General features: G+C 45.3%; 1 protein-coding gene across 6 annotated transcripts in view; it reads left to right on the forward strand.

The window, feature by feature from the left end:
* The window catches only part of LOC110532416 (signal peptide, CUB and EGF-like domain-containing protein 3), a 123,469-nt gene that overhangs the window by 69,253 nt on the left and 35,770 nt on the right, over window positions 1–18,446 (forward strand). For 4 of the 6 annotated variants that reach the window (XM_036988363.1, XM_036988365.1, XM_036988361.1 and 1 more), the window contains exons 5-7: window positions 4,315–4,461; window positions 5,395–5,511; window positions 15,059–15,106. In XM_036988363.1, the coding sequence (XP_036844258.1) occupies window positions 4,315–4,461; window positions 5,395–5,511; window positions 15,059–15,106 (312 nt within the window). The remainder of the gene's footprint in view (window positions 1–4,314; window positions 4,462–5,394; window positions 5,512–15,058; window positions 15,107–18,446) is intronic. The other 2 variants (XM_036988366.1, XM_036988367.1) reach the window with 1 other exon arrangement.

An 18,446-nucleotide genomic window follows, 5' to 3' on the forward strand; every position in this document is an offset into this window, starting at 1 on the left:
CATCGGCTGCGGAGAGGAACAGCTGTCGCCCGGAACAGCTGATGCTCTCATGCATGTTTCAGTGTTACTTGCCTCGAAGCGAGCATAGAAGTAATTTAGCTCGTCTGGTAGGCCCGTGTCACGGAAATGCTTCCCTTTGTAGTCTGTAATAGTTTGCAAGCCCTGCCACATCCGACAAGGGTCGGAGCTGGTGTAGTACGATTCGATCTTAGTCCTGTGTTGACGCTTTGCCTGTTTGATGGTTCGTCAGAGGACATAGCAGGATTTCTTATCAGCTTCCGGGTTAGGGTCCCGCTCCTTGAAAGCGTCAACTTTGCCCTTTAGCTCAGTGCGGATGTTGCCTGTAATCCATGGCTTCTTGTTGGGGTATGTACGTACAGTCACTGTGGGGACGACTTGATCAATGCATTTATTGATGAAGCCAGTGACTGGCTTCATCGGAAGAATCCCGGAACATATTCCAGTCTGTGCAAAACAGTCCTGTAGCTTAGCATCTGCTTCATCTGATCACTTTTTTATTGACAGTCACTGGTGCTTCCTGCTTTAATTTTTGCTTGTAAAGCAGGAATCAGGAGGATAGAATTGTGGTCAGATTTGCCAAATGGAGGGCGAGGGAGAGCTTTCCAATACATGGCCCTAAAGTTTACTGACCAGGCCCTCATGTTGTTGGGAAGCGCTGGTGAGGAGGCTTTGTTCCAGGCGCCCAACTGTCTCCACCTCAGTGAGAATTGGGGACTACAGTATATAATGTGTTTCTTCTTCATTAGCTGAGGGTCACTTTCCACATGGGATCGTAGCCAATATTGTAGCCAAAGGTGGAAAGTTTCATCCTGCAAAACATTTGCAAATAAATCATTTACATAAACAAAAGACTGCCTTAATCCTACTATAACAGTCCAGGGGTATGATTGTACCCTATTCGTTTTACAACCTGTTGTATAATACAGGTAGTAATATCAATTTCCTAAATTGCTCCACTTAGTTGGCAGTGTTAATGAAGTGCTATAAGAGGAACGAGTGTTAGTGTAGAATGGCCCATAAAGGCACATTGTGTTCAGTTCCAGATGAATCTAAAGGACCACATTGGAGGGGAGTAACTTTGGTTACTGATGGGGTCTGAACATTGAGACAAACAGAAGCGTTCTCCAGGCAGCACGTCTAGGCCTATTTCTACACTCATTAAATCCTGTCCTCTTCTATTTCTCTTTAGAGAGGAGTTTTTTTGCAGGGAAGTGTCCCTGTACTGTAATTGTCAGAGTTGCACAGAAAATTATGGTATTATTGGAAGCTCTTGAGAAGTCTCCAAATGGCCTTGTTTTTGTTTATTTGACTGTGTTCCGGGGCACTTTAAAGGCCTTAGCCTTGAGCCTGAACAGTATTGTGTCTGGAGCTGGGAGGGAGAGGGGGATTATAGATGGCAGTATTTTAGCTTTGGGCTGCTGAGGTGGCACTGCAGTGCAGTAGTCCTTGAGTTACAAGCCTCTCCTGAGTGTCTGGTGGGCAGGTCACGACCTGTCTTGGTTGGATACTGCTGTTGTAGCTGTTGTCGCTTCTGGGGAAAAGCTTTCTCTTTCATGCTGTTCTTTGCATCTAATTGCCGGGTGTTATTTTTTCCACCGGTGCAGTCAGTAGTTTTCGATGATCGCTGTCCATGTTCAATTGTGTGAGAACAAATGTCCAGTCTGTCCCCTGGTAACCATTTGGAAGGTTCCCCTCTGGCTCCATGATTTTAACAGATATTGCTTATCCAGCGATCAGTCTATAAAGTGCCCTGTGATATTTCTTATTGGCTTCTACATATAAAGTTGTTTCATGGGTCAAAGGCTTGTTTTAGTGGACTGGCGGTGTTCGCAATCCGCAGTCCTATTCTTTGCTTCACATCTTTCCCCAGCTCACTTCTCCACGGGCCGTGATTTTCTTTTTACGTCCCTATTATTTATTTATATTTCATTTCTCAACAAGAGACCCCGCATAAATTATAATAGCTGTAGTAGTAATAATAAAACATTTCGGTATTTGGCAGCCAGTTGAACAGAACCACAAAGTGTGGTTCCATAGCTTGGCCAGGGAGAAAAGGGCTATTGTGTCAACACTTCTAGGTCCTCAGAGAGAGAGCAGGGCCAGGTTTTGGCCCTAGCCCCACCCGCTATTGATGGATGAGTCTGCGGTATTAGGGGACAGGGGTCTCATATACTCTAGGTGGGGAGAGAGTGGGGGGATTTTGGGGGATGCATATTGTGACCCTGGTAAGTGAACTTGAGTCTCTTAAGGGCTGCCAAGTGGGAAACTCCATCCCTCTGTCTGTGTGTTGGGTTCGCCTCCCCCTCAGACAGACACGGAGCAGTGGGAAAGGACCGTTAAGTTTCCCCTCTCACTGACCTCCTGAGGTTTGCTGCACCTTAAAGAGGGTGTGTTGTTATGTGGTCAGTGGACTCCAGTCATTGTCCCTGTATTTACTGTCTCAGTGGCCGTGGTGGTGGAATGGTGTTTTTGTTCAGAGGTGACCCTCTGTCCTAGGACTGTTTAGCACTCAATGTCTGATTGCTCAGCCTCTCCCATTTTTCTGCCTTCGCCATCACCCCTTTTTACAGATCAGAAAAGCACAAGCAGAGAAGCCTGTCAGAAGGGCTGAAGCCTAACCTCTTAACAGGCTTGAGGTGATGGACAGCACTAATGCGAGACATCAACCTATGATTCTTGATTCGTCAACTAGACAAAAAGTAGAGAGGAGGTGGAAATATACCTGTCTCTCTGACATCAGCCCTACCGTACTAAGTGAAACAAAATAAAAGGGCCGGTGCAGTTTGTCGGCAGAACACGTGGAAAACAAGAGGGTGTAATTAAAAGAAGCCTATTGAGGCAGGTGTTAAAGTACATAAATAAGTCATTGAGGATAATACAAGGCTCTGGCTCTTTGCCATGATTCGCCAACACATTTACACATACTGATAGCATTTTCCCATATGTCCACAGGGCAGTCACATGAACACACTGTAGAATGATTGTCTATGTACAGAAAAGTGCAGTCCTCTATGACATGTCATTTATAATACTACTGCTACTAATAACAATATGCCGTTTTGCAGACACCTTTATCCAAAGCAACGTTCAGTAGTTTGTGCATACTTTTACATATGGGTGGCCTGTGAGAATGACGTGGGGCCCTTGGCCTTATGTGCTTACATGCATGTACACATGCAATCAAAAAGGAGATTTACAATATTCATGTGTGTGACTAGAACAGTATACTGCTCTGAAGTGTAGACCCAAACATCCTTCTGAGAGTCAGCAGGTCCAGTGAGTCTCAATTGAGACATCTTCCTGCCTGGGTTGCATCCTGAATGGCACCCTATTCCCTACATAGGCCACTACTATGGACCAAAGCCCTACGGGCCCTAGTTAAAAGTAGTGAACTTAATAGGGAATAGGGTGCCATTTGTAAGTCAACCTCTGTGTCTGCTCACCACATAGAGGAAGAGGGGTGGGGGATGAGAGATGGGTTTGGTTTTTAATGAGACAGTAGGTTTGGGTCTTGTCACTGCATCTGTAATAGTGACATTATCTCACATCGGATGGAGGCAAATCTCAGCTCTGATCCCTAAAGGTGTCACACGTAATACATAGTGGCATAACAGATGTGCCACTGACTCCTGTTATAATTTATAACACAAGTGAGACCTGGAATGGAATCCTCTTGAGTTGTGGATGTGTTGAATAAGCGACTTTCATACATTTATACATGAGATAAAAATGATGTATCTGCATGGCACTTTGAGAGTAGCTTAGAATCGCTAAAACACTCAAGTATTGTGAGATGACTTTATATAATGGAGGCCAACAAAAGCATCCCTTTGTTGTGTTTAGACTCATAACGGATCCATGCATCCACAGAAAACGGACCCATTTTAACGGAACCAAAGCATAGTGGTTAGAGTGTGGTAAACCTCTGGAAATACTGTAGATGTGTTTTTTAGGCCTCTCCGCTCCGACCCGAGCCCTTCTTGCCTCGAAGCTTGAAGAATTTGTCTGCGAGTTAAAATGCCTACTTCTGTTTGTTAGGGATTACCTCATTTATGCTTACAGGACTGCAGGATCAGCTCCTGGTGGGAGTTTGATCCCCTCTTTAGACGGGCTAGTTTTTATAGCCTGACACAATGCAGTGTGTTCTAACAGGCTATCATCCACCCTGGAAATGTACATGTGTGTGTGTATTCAGTCATGTAAGGGGGCGTGGCATCGGGGAAAGGACTAGTACCTAGTACGTGTTGGAAACTCTGATCAGGTCACCTCTAACTCATGTTCTTCTCCCTGTAGCGCGACCAGAGGGCACCAAGGAGAGCCCCACCTGCATGGATAAGAACCATGGCTGTGCTCACATCTGCCGGGAGACACCAAAGGGAGGCATCGCCTGCGAGTGCAGGCCTGGCTTCCAGCTCACCAGGAACATGAGGGACTGCAAGTGTAAGTGTGAACCCCCTCCATCAACCCACATTACCCACCTTCATTACTCTACACAATGAACACATTGGCACCACATGATGATCTACTCTATCGTACATAGGTTTCTAACATGATAATACATGGTTTATGTGGTGCCAACGTGTACATTGTGTAGGGTTATGAAGATACTTACCATCCAACAGACGCATCCAACAGATTTTCACACAGCGTCAGAAACAAAGCCATTTTACAGTGATTGTTTCCAAATGATACTGCCAGTTTATCACACTAAATGGTTTATAGCATCCGATAAGATAACCGACAGAACTGGTGTAAGGGAGTGGGAAGCAGGTTTCTGAGAAAGAGCCGGTGATGGACACCACACACTTCCTGTTGCCTTGCAACATGGCTCGTCCTTTCAGGGCTGGGGTCGGGGCTGATGGGTGATTTGCCTATGTTGGAATAATGGTTGGAGAAGTGTTTAGAAGTCTACATTTTTTGGACGATAGCCCAGGTTAAGGCCAAAAGGCACAGGGGTAGTGTTGTGTAGACTGGATGGTGGTGGAAGCCTTGGCTCTGTCATCACAGGTGTATTCAGAGTGCTAATGTCGACACTCAACACACCACAAACTCACAGTGTAACTGACACCCAGATTCGTCTTTTTAACAGTTATGAACATTCCAATTTTTCTGTGTCACTCTGAAGAACCAGTATTCCAAAGTGGAACTAGTGTCTTCTAGTGAGAATGAAACTCTGAAGTCAGTCAGCTCCGCTCCATTAAGTAGGCGACGGTTTAGTGGTGTGAGATCCTTCATACCAAGGTGTGAACTGGAGGAGTTTCTAAACATCTTTATCACACTGAGGTTGAGAGGGTGATGATGTCACAGCACACCTCCAGGCATGGATGACAGTACATCATGTTCCTATTGCTTTAACTGTGTGCTCCTCGGCAGTGACCTGTAACTACGGCAACGGGGGTTGCCAGCACATCTGTGAGGAGACGGACCACGGCCCCAGATGTGCGTGTCACATGAAGTTTGCCCTGCAAACCGATGAAAAGACATGTGTAGGTGAGTCAGCTCACATTTGATGGGTTGTGGAGGAGAACTGAGTAAAGGATGTGATCTGCATGTACTGAATCATTCATCTTCACAGCCTTAGTCACACATTACCAGGCTACTCCAGAGGCAATGTTGAGCTTTATAATGACTGCATGCAACTCCTTTCACTTAGATAAACAAGTACCTATTTTATGTCCAAGTCTCTACTGCTGCTTCTTCTCTCACACACACAATACAAAATGCTTCCATTCTCTGCTGGTGTTGGTGGTGCTGCAGTCTACAGCTGTGACACCTCTCTCTCTCTCTCTCTCTCTCTCTCTCTCTCTCTCTCTCTTTCCATCTCTCCCTCTCTCCCTCTCTCCCTCTCTCTCTCTCTCTCTCTCGCTCGCTCTCTCTCTCTCTCGCTCTCTCTCTCTCTCTCTCTCTCTCTCTCCATCTCTCCCTCTCTCCCTCTCTCCCTCTCTCTCTCTCTCTCCCTCTCACCCTCTCTCCCTCTCTCTCTCTCTCTCGCTCGCTCTCTCTCTCTCTCGCTCTCTCTCTCTCTCTCTCTCTCTCTCTCCATCTCTCCCTCTCTCCCTCTCTCCCTCTCTCTCTCTCTCTCTCTCTCTCTCTCGCTCTCTCTCTCTCTCTCTCTCTGTCTCTCTCTCTCCCTCTCTCTCTCTCTCTCTCTCTCCCTCTCTCCCTCTCGCTCGCTCGCTCTCGCTCTCTCTCTCTCTCTCTCTCCATCTCTCCCTCTCTCCCTCTCTCTCTCTTTCTCTCTCTCTCTCTCTCTCTCTCTCTATGCGGCTGCATTTGCTTTGTTCTGTTGTCTCTCCCTGCTTCGCTGGACAGTGTGTTTCCTCTGGTTCTTCTTCAACACCATATGCAGCCATACACAGCTCCTCTTTCTGACCTAGGGTCAACTCCTCAATGATGTAACACTGAAACCCAACCTCTTTCTGACCTAGGGTCAACTCCTCAATGATGTAACACTGAAACCAAACCTCTTTCTGACCTAGGGTCAACTCCTCAATGATGTAACACTGAAACCCAACCTCTTTCTGACCTAGGGTCAACTCCTCAATGATGTAACACTGAAACCCAACCTCTTTCTGACCTAGGGTCAACTCCTCAATGATGTAACACTGAAACCCAACCTCTTTCTGACCTAGGGTCAACTCCTCAATGATGTAACACTGAAACCCAACCTCTTTCTGACCTAGGGTCAACTCCTCAATGATGTAACACTGAAACCCAACCTCTTTCTGACCTAGGGTCAACTCCTCAATGATGTAACACTGAAACCCAACCTTAACCTTCATTGGTGTGTTAATATTATTTGCTGTGGTTGACATGAACTAATTAAATAGAGGCTGTGTAGAATGATTTTTATTTCAGCGCTTGAACTGAGGCTGTGTGTAGGCTGGTTGGCTGGTTTGTAGTGCTGAGCGATTAACCAAAATGTCAGATATTTTTCCGTTTTTAAACACCTCGACTTTTCCCACATTTTGTTACGTTACAGCCTTATTCTAAAATGGATTAAATGCAACAAAATCCTCACCAACCTATACACAATACTCCATAATAACAAAGCAAAAACAGGCTTTTAGACATTTTTGCAAATGTATTAAAAATAAAAAACAGTATTCAGACCCTTTGCTATGAGACTCAAAATTGAGCTCAGGTGCATCCTGTTTCCATTGATCATCCTTGAGATGTTTCTACATCTTGATTGGAGTCCACCTGTGGTAAATACAATTGATTGGACATTAGGCACACACCTGTCTATATAAGGTCCCACAGTTGACAGTGCATGTCAGAGCAAAAAGGAATTGTCCGTAGAGTTCCGAGACAGGATTGTGTCGAGGCAAAGATCTGGGTAAGGGTACCAAAAATTGTATGCAGCATTGGAGGTCCCCAAGAATACAGTGGCCTCCATCATTCTTCAATGGAAGAAGTGTGGAACCACTAAGGCTCTTACTAGAGCTGGCCGCACGACCAAACTGAGCAATCGGGGGAGAAGGGCCTTGATCAGGGAGGTGACCAAGAACCTGACAGAGCTCCAGAGTTTCTCTGTGTAGATGGGAGAACCTTCCTGAAGGACAACCATCTCTGCAGCACTCCACCTATCAGGCCTTTATGGTAGAGCGGCCAGACGGAAGCCACTCCTCAGTAAAAGGCACATGACAGCCCGCTTGGAGTTTGCCAAAATACACCTAAAGGACTCTCAGACCATGAGAAACAATATTCTCTGGTCTGATCCACAGACAATGCAATCTCTATTGCACTCCACAGTGCCCTTTCCCAGCTGGACAAAGCAACACCTATGTGAGAATGCTATTCATTGACAACAGCTTACCATTCAACACCATAGTGCCCTCAAAGCTCATCACTAAGCTAAGGACCCCGGGACTAAACACCTCCCTCTGCAACTGGATCCTGGACTTCCTGGCGCGCCACCCCCAGGTGGTAAGGGTAGGTAACAACACAACTGCCATGCTGATCCTCAACACGGGGGCCCCTCAGGGGTGCGTGCTCAGCCCCCTTCTGTACTCCCTGTTCACTCATGACTTTACGGCCAGGCACGACTCCCAACACCATCATTAAGTTTGCTGATGACACAACAGTGGTAGGCCTGATCACTGACATCAATGAGAGAGCCTATAGGGAGGAGGTCAGAGACCTGGCAGTGTGGTGCCAGGATAACAACCTCTCCCTCAACATGATCAAGACAAAGGAGAGTATTGTGGACTACAGGAAAAGGAGGACTGAGCACGCCCCCATTCTCATCGATGGGGCTGTAGTGGAGACTATCATGGTCCAAACACACCAAGACAGTCGAGAAGAGGGCATAACAATGCCTATTCCCCCTCAGGAGACTGAAAAGATTTGGCATGGGTCCTCAGATCCTCAGAAAGTTCTACAGCTGCATCATCGAGAGCATCCTGACTGGTTGCACCACAGCCTGGTATGGAACCTGCTCGGTCTCCGACCGCGAGGAACTGCAGAGGGTAGTGCGTATGGCCCAGTACATCACAGGTGCCAAGCTTCCTGCCATTCAGGACCTCTATACCATCGGGTGTCAGAGGAATGCCCCCCAAAAATCCAAAGACTCCAGCCACCCTAGTCATAGATTGTTCTCTCTGCTACCGCACGCAAATGGTACCGGAGCACCAAGTCTAGGACCAAAAGGCTTCTTAACAGCTTCTACCCCGAAGCCATAAGACTCATGAACACCTAATCAAATGGTTACCCGGACTATTTGCATTTTCCCCCCAACCCCCATTTTTACGCTGCTGCTACTCTTTTTTATTCATACATATTCACTTTACCTCTACCTACATATTACCTCAATTAACATTAAGGTCTACAGCTGTTGTATTTGGCGCATGAGACAAATAACATTTGATTTGATTTTGATTTGATGAAACCAAGAATGAACTCTTTGGCCTGAATGCCAAGCATCATGTCTGGAGGAAACCTGGCACCATCCCTACGTTGAAGCATGGTGGTGGCAGCATCATGCTGTGGGGATGTTTTTCAGCGGCAGGGACTGGGAGACTGGTCAGGATCCAGGGAAAGATGAACGGAGCAAAGTACAGAGAGCTCCTTGATGAAAATCTGCTCCAGAGTGCTCAGGACCTCAGACCGGGGTGAAGGTTCACCTTCCAACAGGATAACGACCCTAAGCACACAGCCAAGACAACGGAAGAGTGTTTTCAGGACAAGTCTCTGAATGTCCTTGAATGGCCCAGCCAGAGCCCGGACTTGAACCCGATCGAACATCTCTGGAGAGGCCTGACAGAGCTTGAGAGGATCTGCAGAGAAGAATGGTATAAACTTCCCCAATACAGGTGTGCCAAGCTTGTAGCCTCATACCCAAGAAGACTCAAGGCTGTAATCGCTGCCAAAGGTGCTTCAACAAAGTACTGAGTAAAGGGTCTGAATACTTATGTAAATGTGATATTTCAGTTTTTTAATTGTAATACATTTTCAACAATTACTAAAAACCTGTTTTTGCTTTGTCATTATGGGCTATTGAGTGTAGATTGATGAGGAGAAAAAACTATTTAATACATTTTAGAATAAGGCTGTAATGTAACAAAATGTGTAAAAAGTCAAGGGGTCTGAATACTTTCCGAATGCACTGTAATTAACTGATGTCGGTTCCATTATTTGAATTCCATTTTGTACGTTTTTTTTCTGTGAGCTCTATGCTCTGTTTCTGTGAGCTCGATACTCAGTTTCTGTGAGCTCTATGCTCAGTTTCTGTGAGCTCTATGCTCAGTTTCTGTGAGCTCTATGCTCAGTTTCTGTGAGCCCGATACTCAGTTTCTGTGAGCTCTATGCTCAGATTCTGTGAGCTCTATGCTCAGTTTCTGTGAGCTCGATACTCAGTTTCTGTGAGCTCTATGCCCAGTTTCTGTGAGCTTTATGCCCAGTTTCTGTGAGCTCGAAACTCAGTTTCTGTGAGCTCGATACTCAGTTTCTGTAGAGAAAAATCAGATCAAGCCCTACTGTGCGATGTAGTAGTTGTAGTTTCCAACAGGCCAATATTATACATAGAGCAGAAAATGTGGTCATTAACTACAATGACCATAATCCATTGCTCGCCCGCTTACTTGACCAGACCTCGTTGACAGAGTTGTAGAGAAGAGTGAACGTACGAGAGGGATATAAATCAGTTGCTTTGCGAGGTATTTCTACCTGAAAATACATGATCTAGTGATTGATAGTTGGTATTTAGCAGTCGTAAAAGTATGCCTTATGTACTTTGAAGAACTACAAAATAGTGTTTTAGTCAGACAGCAGCTCTATAGAGATGAGATGATGACTTAGAATTAAATAATAAAATCGTAAAATAATACAAATATTTTATTAAAGTAAAGTAATGTAATAAGTAATAAGCAGTAATGGGCGGTCACTACCATCATGGGACTTTTATTACCCGTTTTATTCTGTCTTGTTACAGCATTCAACCCACATAATGCATTTGATGAATAAAAACCGTGATTATTTTTTAAATAATCGAACCGAAATCGAACCGACCTCAAAAAGCACTAATCGCTCAGCACAACTGGTTTGGATGGCTGGTTGACTGGTTTGGTTTGCTAAAGTGTCGGTAGCTGGTCAGCTGGTTTGGGTGGCTGGTTGGCTGGTTTCAGTGGCTGGTTGGCTGGTGGCTAATTGGCTGTTGTAGGTCGCTGCTTGGCATGTTTGCTCAGTGTGTCTGGTTCTACCCTCTCCACCACGGTGCTGATGAGATGCAGACCCATGTCAAGAACTGGTCAGCCATCCTATCATTACTGCCGTACGCTAGCGAGGCTGCCGGGACTCCACAAAGCCCGCTGTGGCCAAACTAGATGTCTGAGCCGCCATTACCAAGACCGAAAACATGTGTGCCTGATGTGACAGATTAGGGAGCGCTCAGGCAGTTAGGGTCTTGGGTTTCCCTCTACAGGCTCTGGGAGTAGGGTTGGAGTAGGGGGAGACGGGGGACAGGGGGAGGGGTGGTAGCAGCCCACTCTGCGGTTTAGTGCTAGTGCCATCCATCTATCTGAGGGGCTATTAGTTAATAAAACAACAATAAAATAAACAAACCGCCAAACCAGCCCCTGACGGCAGGCTGACTGACAGGATAATTGGGACTGCTTCAGCCAGGCACGAACATTACTACAGGCAGACAGACAGGACAGACTGGAAGATGGAGACTCTGAGTGAAAATACATTTCCTCAGTGAAAATGTCACCAAATAAGAATGGGAGAGGGTTTTTCGTACATTTTTTATAGTGGTAGTGTAGGATGATGGTTGACAAAACAACCAAACCAAAAACCATTTAGCTTTAATATACATACGAAACTACAGTAGTTTCATTGAACCGGGCTTCCACTTCAATGCTCTCAGTCCCATTAATGACACTGGAACAGGACCAACTAAACCATTGTTGACCAAGATTAGTTGGCAATATGAACAGCACGATGTCACAAACGCCTGGAGTGGTGGGTGCAGAGTCAAATGCAGAGAGCAGAGGATACTGGGGAAACCGGCTTTATTAGGATACCCAAAACCAACGGCCAAAACAATGGGCGAAAAATCAACAGAAAATAGCCCAACCCAAACACAGGGCACAAACGGACAGGAACACAGCACGCACAACCTGACTAACAGAAAAAAAATCCCGCACAAAATTAGGCGGGCCTAACAGGCTTAAATAGACATGAATCAAGAAACAAAATAAGAGACAGGTGCAACCAATAAGACCAAACAAACAAAAAAGGAAAAGGGGATCGGTGGCGGCTAGTAGACCGGCGACGACGACCGCCGAGCGCCGCATGAACAGGCAGGGGAGCCACCTTCGAACAGGCAGGGGAGCCACCTTTGAACAGGCAGGGGAGCCACCTTCGAACAGGCAGGGGAGCCACCTTCGAACAGGCAGGGGAGCCACCTTCGAACAGGCAGGGGAGCCACCTTCGAACAGGCAGGGGAGCCACCTTTGGTGGGAGTTTTGTTTAATGGATATCCCATTAAAATCTACACACTGTCGGTAGTCCAACAGTGTGTAGTTTTAGTGGAATATCCATTAAGGGTGGTGTTTCATGTGCACTTTACCACATCTTCATTCTGTTGTCTCTGTCTCTCCACACAAACTCAATTACTATTCAACAATAACGGGCAACGACGCAGGCCTCTTTTATTTATTCAACAATAACAGGCAACGACGCAGGCCTCTTTTATTTATTCAACAATAACAGGCAACGACGCAGGCCTCTTTTATTTATTCAACAATAACGGGCAACGACACAGGCCTCTTTTATTTATTCAACAATAACAGGCAACGACGCAGGCCTCTTTTATTTATTCAACAATAACAGGCAACGACGCAGGCCTCTTATTTATTCAACAATAACGGGCAACGACGCAGGCCTCTTTTATTTATTCAACAATAACAGGCAACGACGCAGGCCTCTTTTATTTATTCAACAATAACGGGCAACGACGCAGGCCTCTTTTATTTATTCAACAATAACGGGCAACGACGCAGGCCTCTTTTATTTATTCAACAATAACGGGCAACGACGCAGGCCTCTTTTATTTATTCAACAATAACGGGCAACGACGCAGGCCTCTTTTATTTATTCAACAATAACGGGCAACGACGCAGGCCTCTTTTATTTATTCAACAATAACAGGCAACGACGCAGGCCTCTTTTATTTATTCAACAATAACAGGCAACGACGCAGGCCTCTTTTATTTATTCAACAATAACAGGCAACGACGCAGGCCTCTTTTATTTATTCAACAATAACAGGCAACGACGCAGGCCTCTTTTATTTATTCAACAATAACAGGCAACGACGCAGACCTCTTTTATTTATTCAACAATAACAGGCAACGACGCAGGCCTCTTTTATTTATTCAACAATAACAGGCAACGACGCAGGCCTCTTTTATTTATTCAACAATAACAGGCAACGACGCAGGCCTCTTTTATTTATTCAACAATAACAGGCAACGACGCAGGCCTCTTTTATTTATTCAACAATAACGGGCAACGACGCAGGCCTCTTTTATTTATTCAACAATAACAGGCAACGACGCAGGCCTCTTTTATTTATTCAACAACAACAGGCAACGACGCAGACCTCTTTTATTTATTCAACAATAACAGGCAACGACGCAGGCCTCTTTTATTTATTCAACAATAACGGGCAACGACGCAGGCCTCTTTTATTTATTCAACAATAACAGGCAACGACGCAGGCCTCTTTTATTTATTCAACAATAACGGGCAACGACGCAGGCCTCTTTTATTTATTCAACAATAACAGGCAACGACGCAGGCCTCTTTTATTTATTCAACAATAACGGGCAACGACGCAGGCCTCTTTTATTTATTCAACAATAACAGGCAACGACGCAGGCCTCTTTTATTTATTCAACAATAACAGGCAACGACACAGGCCTCTTTTATTTATTCAACAATAACGGGCAACGACGCAGGCCTCTTATTTATTCAACAATAACAGGCAACGACGCAGGCCTCTTATTTATTCAACAATAACGGGCAACGACGCAGGCCTCTTTTATTTATTCAACAATAACAGGCAACGACACAGGCCTCTTTTATTTATTCAACAATAACGGGCAACGACGCAGGCCTCTTTTATTTATTCAACAATAACAGGCAACGACGCAGGCCTCTTTTATTTATTCAACAATAACGGGCAACGACGCAGGCCTCTTTTATTTGAAACGGTTTGCCTTTTCATCTTTCCTATCTATCACTTTTAGTACGTTGTTGGGGGTTTAGAGTTTATAGTGCAAGTCTCAAGACATTTACTTTTATATGCTGTACATTTCCGTATCAGTAGAGCGCCCATATATAGGGAAAAACACATACATAAAATTAGCATGATGCAGCATATCTACATTTATGCTGTCCCTGTCATACACACTCACAAGCGTGCGCGCACACACACACACACACACACACACACACACAAATGTATGTGTGGAGAGTGCACACACTCCACTTGCTCAAACGCACACACACATGCATACTAACTTTTCAAGTGGCCCATACTGTATATCCATTCTTACCAGCTGTACTAACATTTCAAGTGGTTCATACTGTATATCCATTCTTACATACCGTACTAACTTTTCAAGTGGTTCATACTGTATATCCATTCTTACATACCGTACTAACTTTTCAAGTGGTTCATACTGTATATCCATTCTTACCAGCTGTACTAACATTTCAAGTGGTTCATACTGTATATCCATTCTTACATACCGTACTAACTTTTCAAGTGGTTCATACTGTATATCCATTCTTACATACCGTACTAACTTTTCAAGTGGTTCAGACGAATAAGAGATTCTAAGCACGTCGAGGAGAGTAGTGTCACACTCACACAACATAACACAACAGTAGCACCATGCTGTGTGACGTCACAACTTCCAGTTTTTTTTAATACCCCGAAAGTCTGCTAGCAAAGCATTAGGGTGAATCTGACTGTTTCTGACCTGCCTTTTCTTACTAACCACTAACCTGCTATAATGGCTTGCAGAGCTTGAACTAACTGAACGACACCCCTGGTGTTACCTCAAGTCTGCCTCCACCCTACAACTCTTGAATGCGTGGCTCTTATATGTGCATGATGGCTTCTTTCTGCCTTTGTCGTTAGAGGTGACCCTCTTCTTCTAGAGAATGATCTATCATAGACATTTTCTGGTTTGATTTAGAAAGTACACACCATTCTTTGGTCAGTCATTATCAATAGCGCTGTGTATCAATAGTTTTGCCCTTGTGATAAATCAATGGTTTTCTGAAACTCCTCTGGGCTTTTCATCCAGTAGAAATAGATGACCTATTTGATGTGTTTCATGAATACGCCTGCTTAGTCAACCAGCCCAGAAATGGGGGCAATTCCAGTGAAAAGTGTACCACTAATGTATAGTATTATATACATACAGAATTATTCTCATGATGACATCACCGATGTTTGGCCCATGGTCCTAATTGGAGCACTAAAGCAGTGTTTTTGCAATGTATGTGTATGTGTGTGCAGGGGAGAGGAGTCTCCAGAACCAGGCAGCCCCACAGCTGTTCCCCAATGGTAAATATCTCTGTTCCTCTGGTTTCTCTCTGGGGGCTCCACTGACCATCTGACTCTTGACTGCGCCCCTTCGTACGTCTATGTGGGTGTGGGCTGAAGGCCGACCGACCCGGGGGAAACTAACTAACCTAACACACATTGCACCCCTCTCAAAGGGGCATCATCCCTCTCTGACCCCTGACCTTTGAAACCTTCCCACTTTCCTTGTCCTTCTGTGAATGCCCTTTCAATAACAATGGTGGATGCCCATGTCAAACCTTGCCTTTTCAAAACAACGCTGCTGAATTAGGAAGAAGCCTTCATCTTACCAGCACAACACAGTTTGAGGAAAATGAAAGACAGGTAAGAGATATATGGGATCTATTGAACACTACAATATAGAGGCTTTAGAATGGACTTCCTGGTTCTGTATCACAGAACAGCCCTCCCCAACCTTAATCCTTAGCCAATCTGTTCTGTCTGACCTTTTCATAAACGTTCTATGCCTATCTTTTGATAGCTGTAAATGGATGTGCTGGTAATAGCTGGGCTAAGTGAATAACCTGACTCAAAGTCCTCAACCTCTCTTCCAATTACTGTGATGGCTGTTTAGAAACAGGCCAAGGAAGGACCCCGTGGTTTATTTGTGTTTTGATACAACTGCCATGAAGGGAATTAAGCCCTGTGCCGAGCAGCTATCCGTGGCCGGTTCTGAAATGCTATCACAGAGTATTAGTGCTTGAGAGGGAGCCAGAGGCATGGCCATGACTTGACAGTCAGCCACACAATAGACGGAATACAGAATACCTCTTTGTTCTAAAGTTTCATGTTGGCCTACACCATCCAACTTTTTGGATGCACAGAATCACGTATTTTGGAAGTTATCATGTGCTGTAAATGTATCCCGTTACATAGTGTGGAATGTATACTTCCACTTGGAGAAATGTACAGTACAGGTTTTATTTCTTTCTTTCAAGATTTATCTGAACATTTAAGAGGGGGTGCATAGTATATAAGAGTCACTCTTTCTCCATCAAACACAATATTATGATCAATTGTATTGAGAAACAATCAAATATTATTACATAACAATTCAAATCATGAAAAATGCACTTCAACCCAAATTGTCTGCTGATAAATGATGCTGTTATGATCTGACAGAAATGCCAAGAAAAATAAGCACATAAATCTGTATAAATGAATCAGACCACTGCATATCAGAGAGATTTATGACTTAATTACAAAGCTCCAAATAGTGGGGGAACCTGATGAGAGAGAGAAGGGGAGAGAGAGAGGGGGAGAGAGAGGGTAAGAGAGAGAGGGGGAGAGAGGGGGTGAGAGAGAGGGGGTGAGAGAGAGGGGGTGAGAGAGAGAGGGGGAGAGAGAGAGGGGGAGAGAGAGAGGGGGGAGAGAGAGAGAGGGATTCTCTAAGGAGATTCACTCTCAAGGTATTTTAAGAGTGATAAAGTCATTTTGTCTAAACTAATAGTAAAAGTAAGTTGTTACCATGGTCGCTCGTGCTCTCTGCCGGGGTTTCAGTGAGCTCAAACAGAGCTCAAAGAGCTTCCCTAAATGAGCCCAGAAATCGATACTGCCAAGCCTGACAAAAGCTCACCCTTTGGTTGCTTTCAAAGCTGCTGCGGTGGTAGAGGATATTTGCAGACCATTTTCAGGGATGGTCATCATCCTATTGTATTTTTTCAAAATTATTATTGAAAAAGTATTTGCTACATTATTTTCCTTCTTTCCAAATAACCTTGTGTACTATTTTCATAATAACCCAATTCTAACTGCATGTCTACTGCTAGGTGAACTCAGATGCTTGGATTTGGAAGAGAGTGTGTGTGTGTGCCTATGTGTTTGTTTGCATATGCTTATGAAATATTTTGTTTGACTATCCAATTGGTGAGCATTGACCACTTAGGACATATTGCCTATGTCCACCCAAAGTCAATTGTATTTATTTAGCAGCCAGCTAGAGGTATGTCGCCCCTTGGCAAACAACCAAAGCTTTTTGCCAGTCAAATGACAACATATTGCTATATTGCTAACCCAACATATTGCTTCAGGGAGAGAGGTGTACTGTACTTTACATCCACATATGGAACTGATCAACACTGTACATATCAGAGCCTTTCTGTTGTACAATTTACAAAAGTCTGCCCACAGCTGTGGACGTGGCTGGTCTGCCCACAGCTGTGGACGTGGCTGGTCTGCCCACCGCTGTGGGCGTGGCTGGTCTGCCCACAGCTGTGGATGTGGCTGGTCTGCCCACGGCTGTGGACGTGGCTGGTCTGCCCACGGCTGTGGACGTGGCTGGTCTGCCCACGGCTGTGGACGTGGCTGGTCTGCCCACGGCTGTGGACGTGGCTGGTCTGCCCACGGCTGTGGACGTGGCTGGTCTGCCCAAAGCTGTGGGCGTGGCTGGTCTGCCCACAGCTGTGGACGTGGCTGGTCTGCCCACAGCTGTGGACGTGGCTGGTCTGCCCACAGCTGTGGACGTGGCTGGTCTGCCCACAGCTGTGGACATGGCTGGTCCTCATCCAGAAGACCCAACCCACACACATACCAGGGCTTGTGTCGCTCTCTTTTATTTTGGCAAGCCATAATCATCATAAATGTTTCTTTACCCTCTTAACACATGATCATTACTGTTTTGTGTGATAACTGCCCCACTAAGCATTTTGGAGGCATGTCGTGACAGTTCTGCATCACCGTGCCTGCCAACTCTCTGTGCCTTGGACAAACACACAGGCTGTGCCACTCATCACTTCCGGCGCCGACAGAGATGGCCGCCTCGCTTCGCGTTCCTAGGATACTATGCAGTTTTTTGTTTTTTTACGTGTTATTTCTTACATTAGTACCCCAGGTCATCTTAGGTTTCATTACATACAGTCGAGAAGAACTACTGAATATAAGATCAGCATCAACTCACCATCAGTACGACCAAGAATATGTTTTTCGCGACGCGGATCCTGTGTTCTGCCTTACAAACAGGACAACGGAGTGGATCCTATGCAGCGACCCAAAAAAACGACTCCGAAAGAGAGGGAAACGAGGCGGTCTTCTGGTCAGACTCCGGAGACGGGCACAGCGCGCACCACTCCCTAGCATTCTTCTTGCCAATGTCCAGTCTCTTGACAACAAGGTTGATGAAATCCGAGCAAGGGTAGCATTCCAGAGGGACATCAGAGACTGTAACGTTCTTTGCTTCACGGAAACGTGGCTTACTGGAGAGACGCAATCCGAAGCGGTGCAGCCAACAGGTTTCTCCACGCATCGCGCAGACAGGAAAAAACATCTTTCTGGTAAAAAGAGGGGCGGGGGCGTATGCCTTATGACTAACGTGACATGGTGCGAT

The sequence above is a fragment of the Oncorhynchus mykiss genome, chromosome 9 (genome assembly GCF_013265735.2).
Source record: "Oncorhynchus mykiss isolate Arlee chromosome 9, USDA_OmykA_1.1, whole genome shotgun sequence".
NCBI classification, from domain to species: domain Eukaryota; kingdom Metazoa; phylum Chordata; class Actinopteri; order Salmoniformes; family Salmonidae; genus Oncorhynchus; species Oncorhynchus mykiss.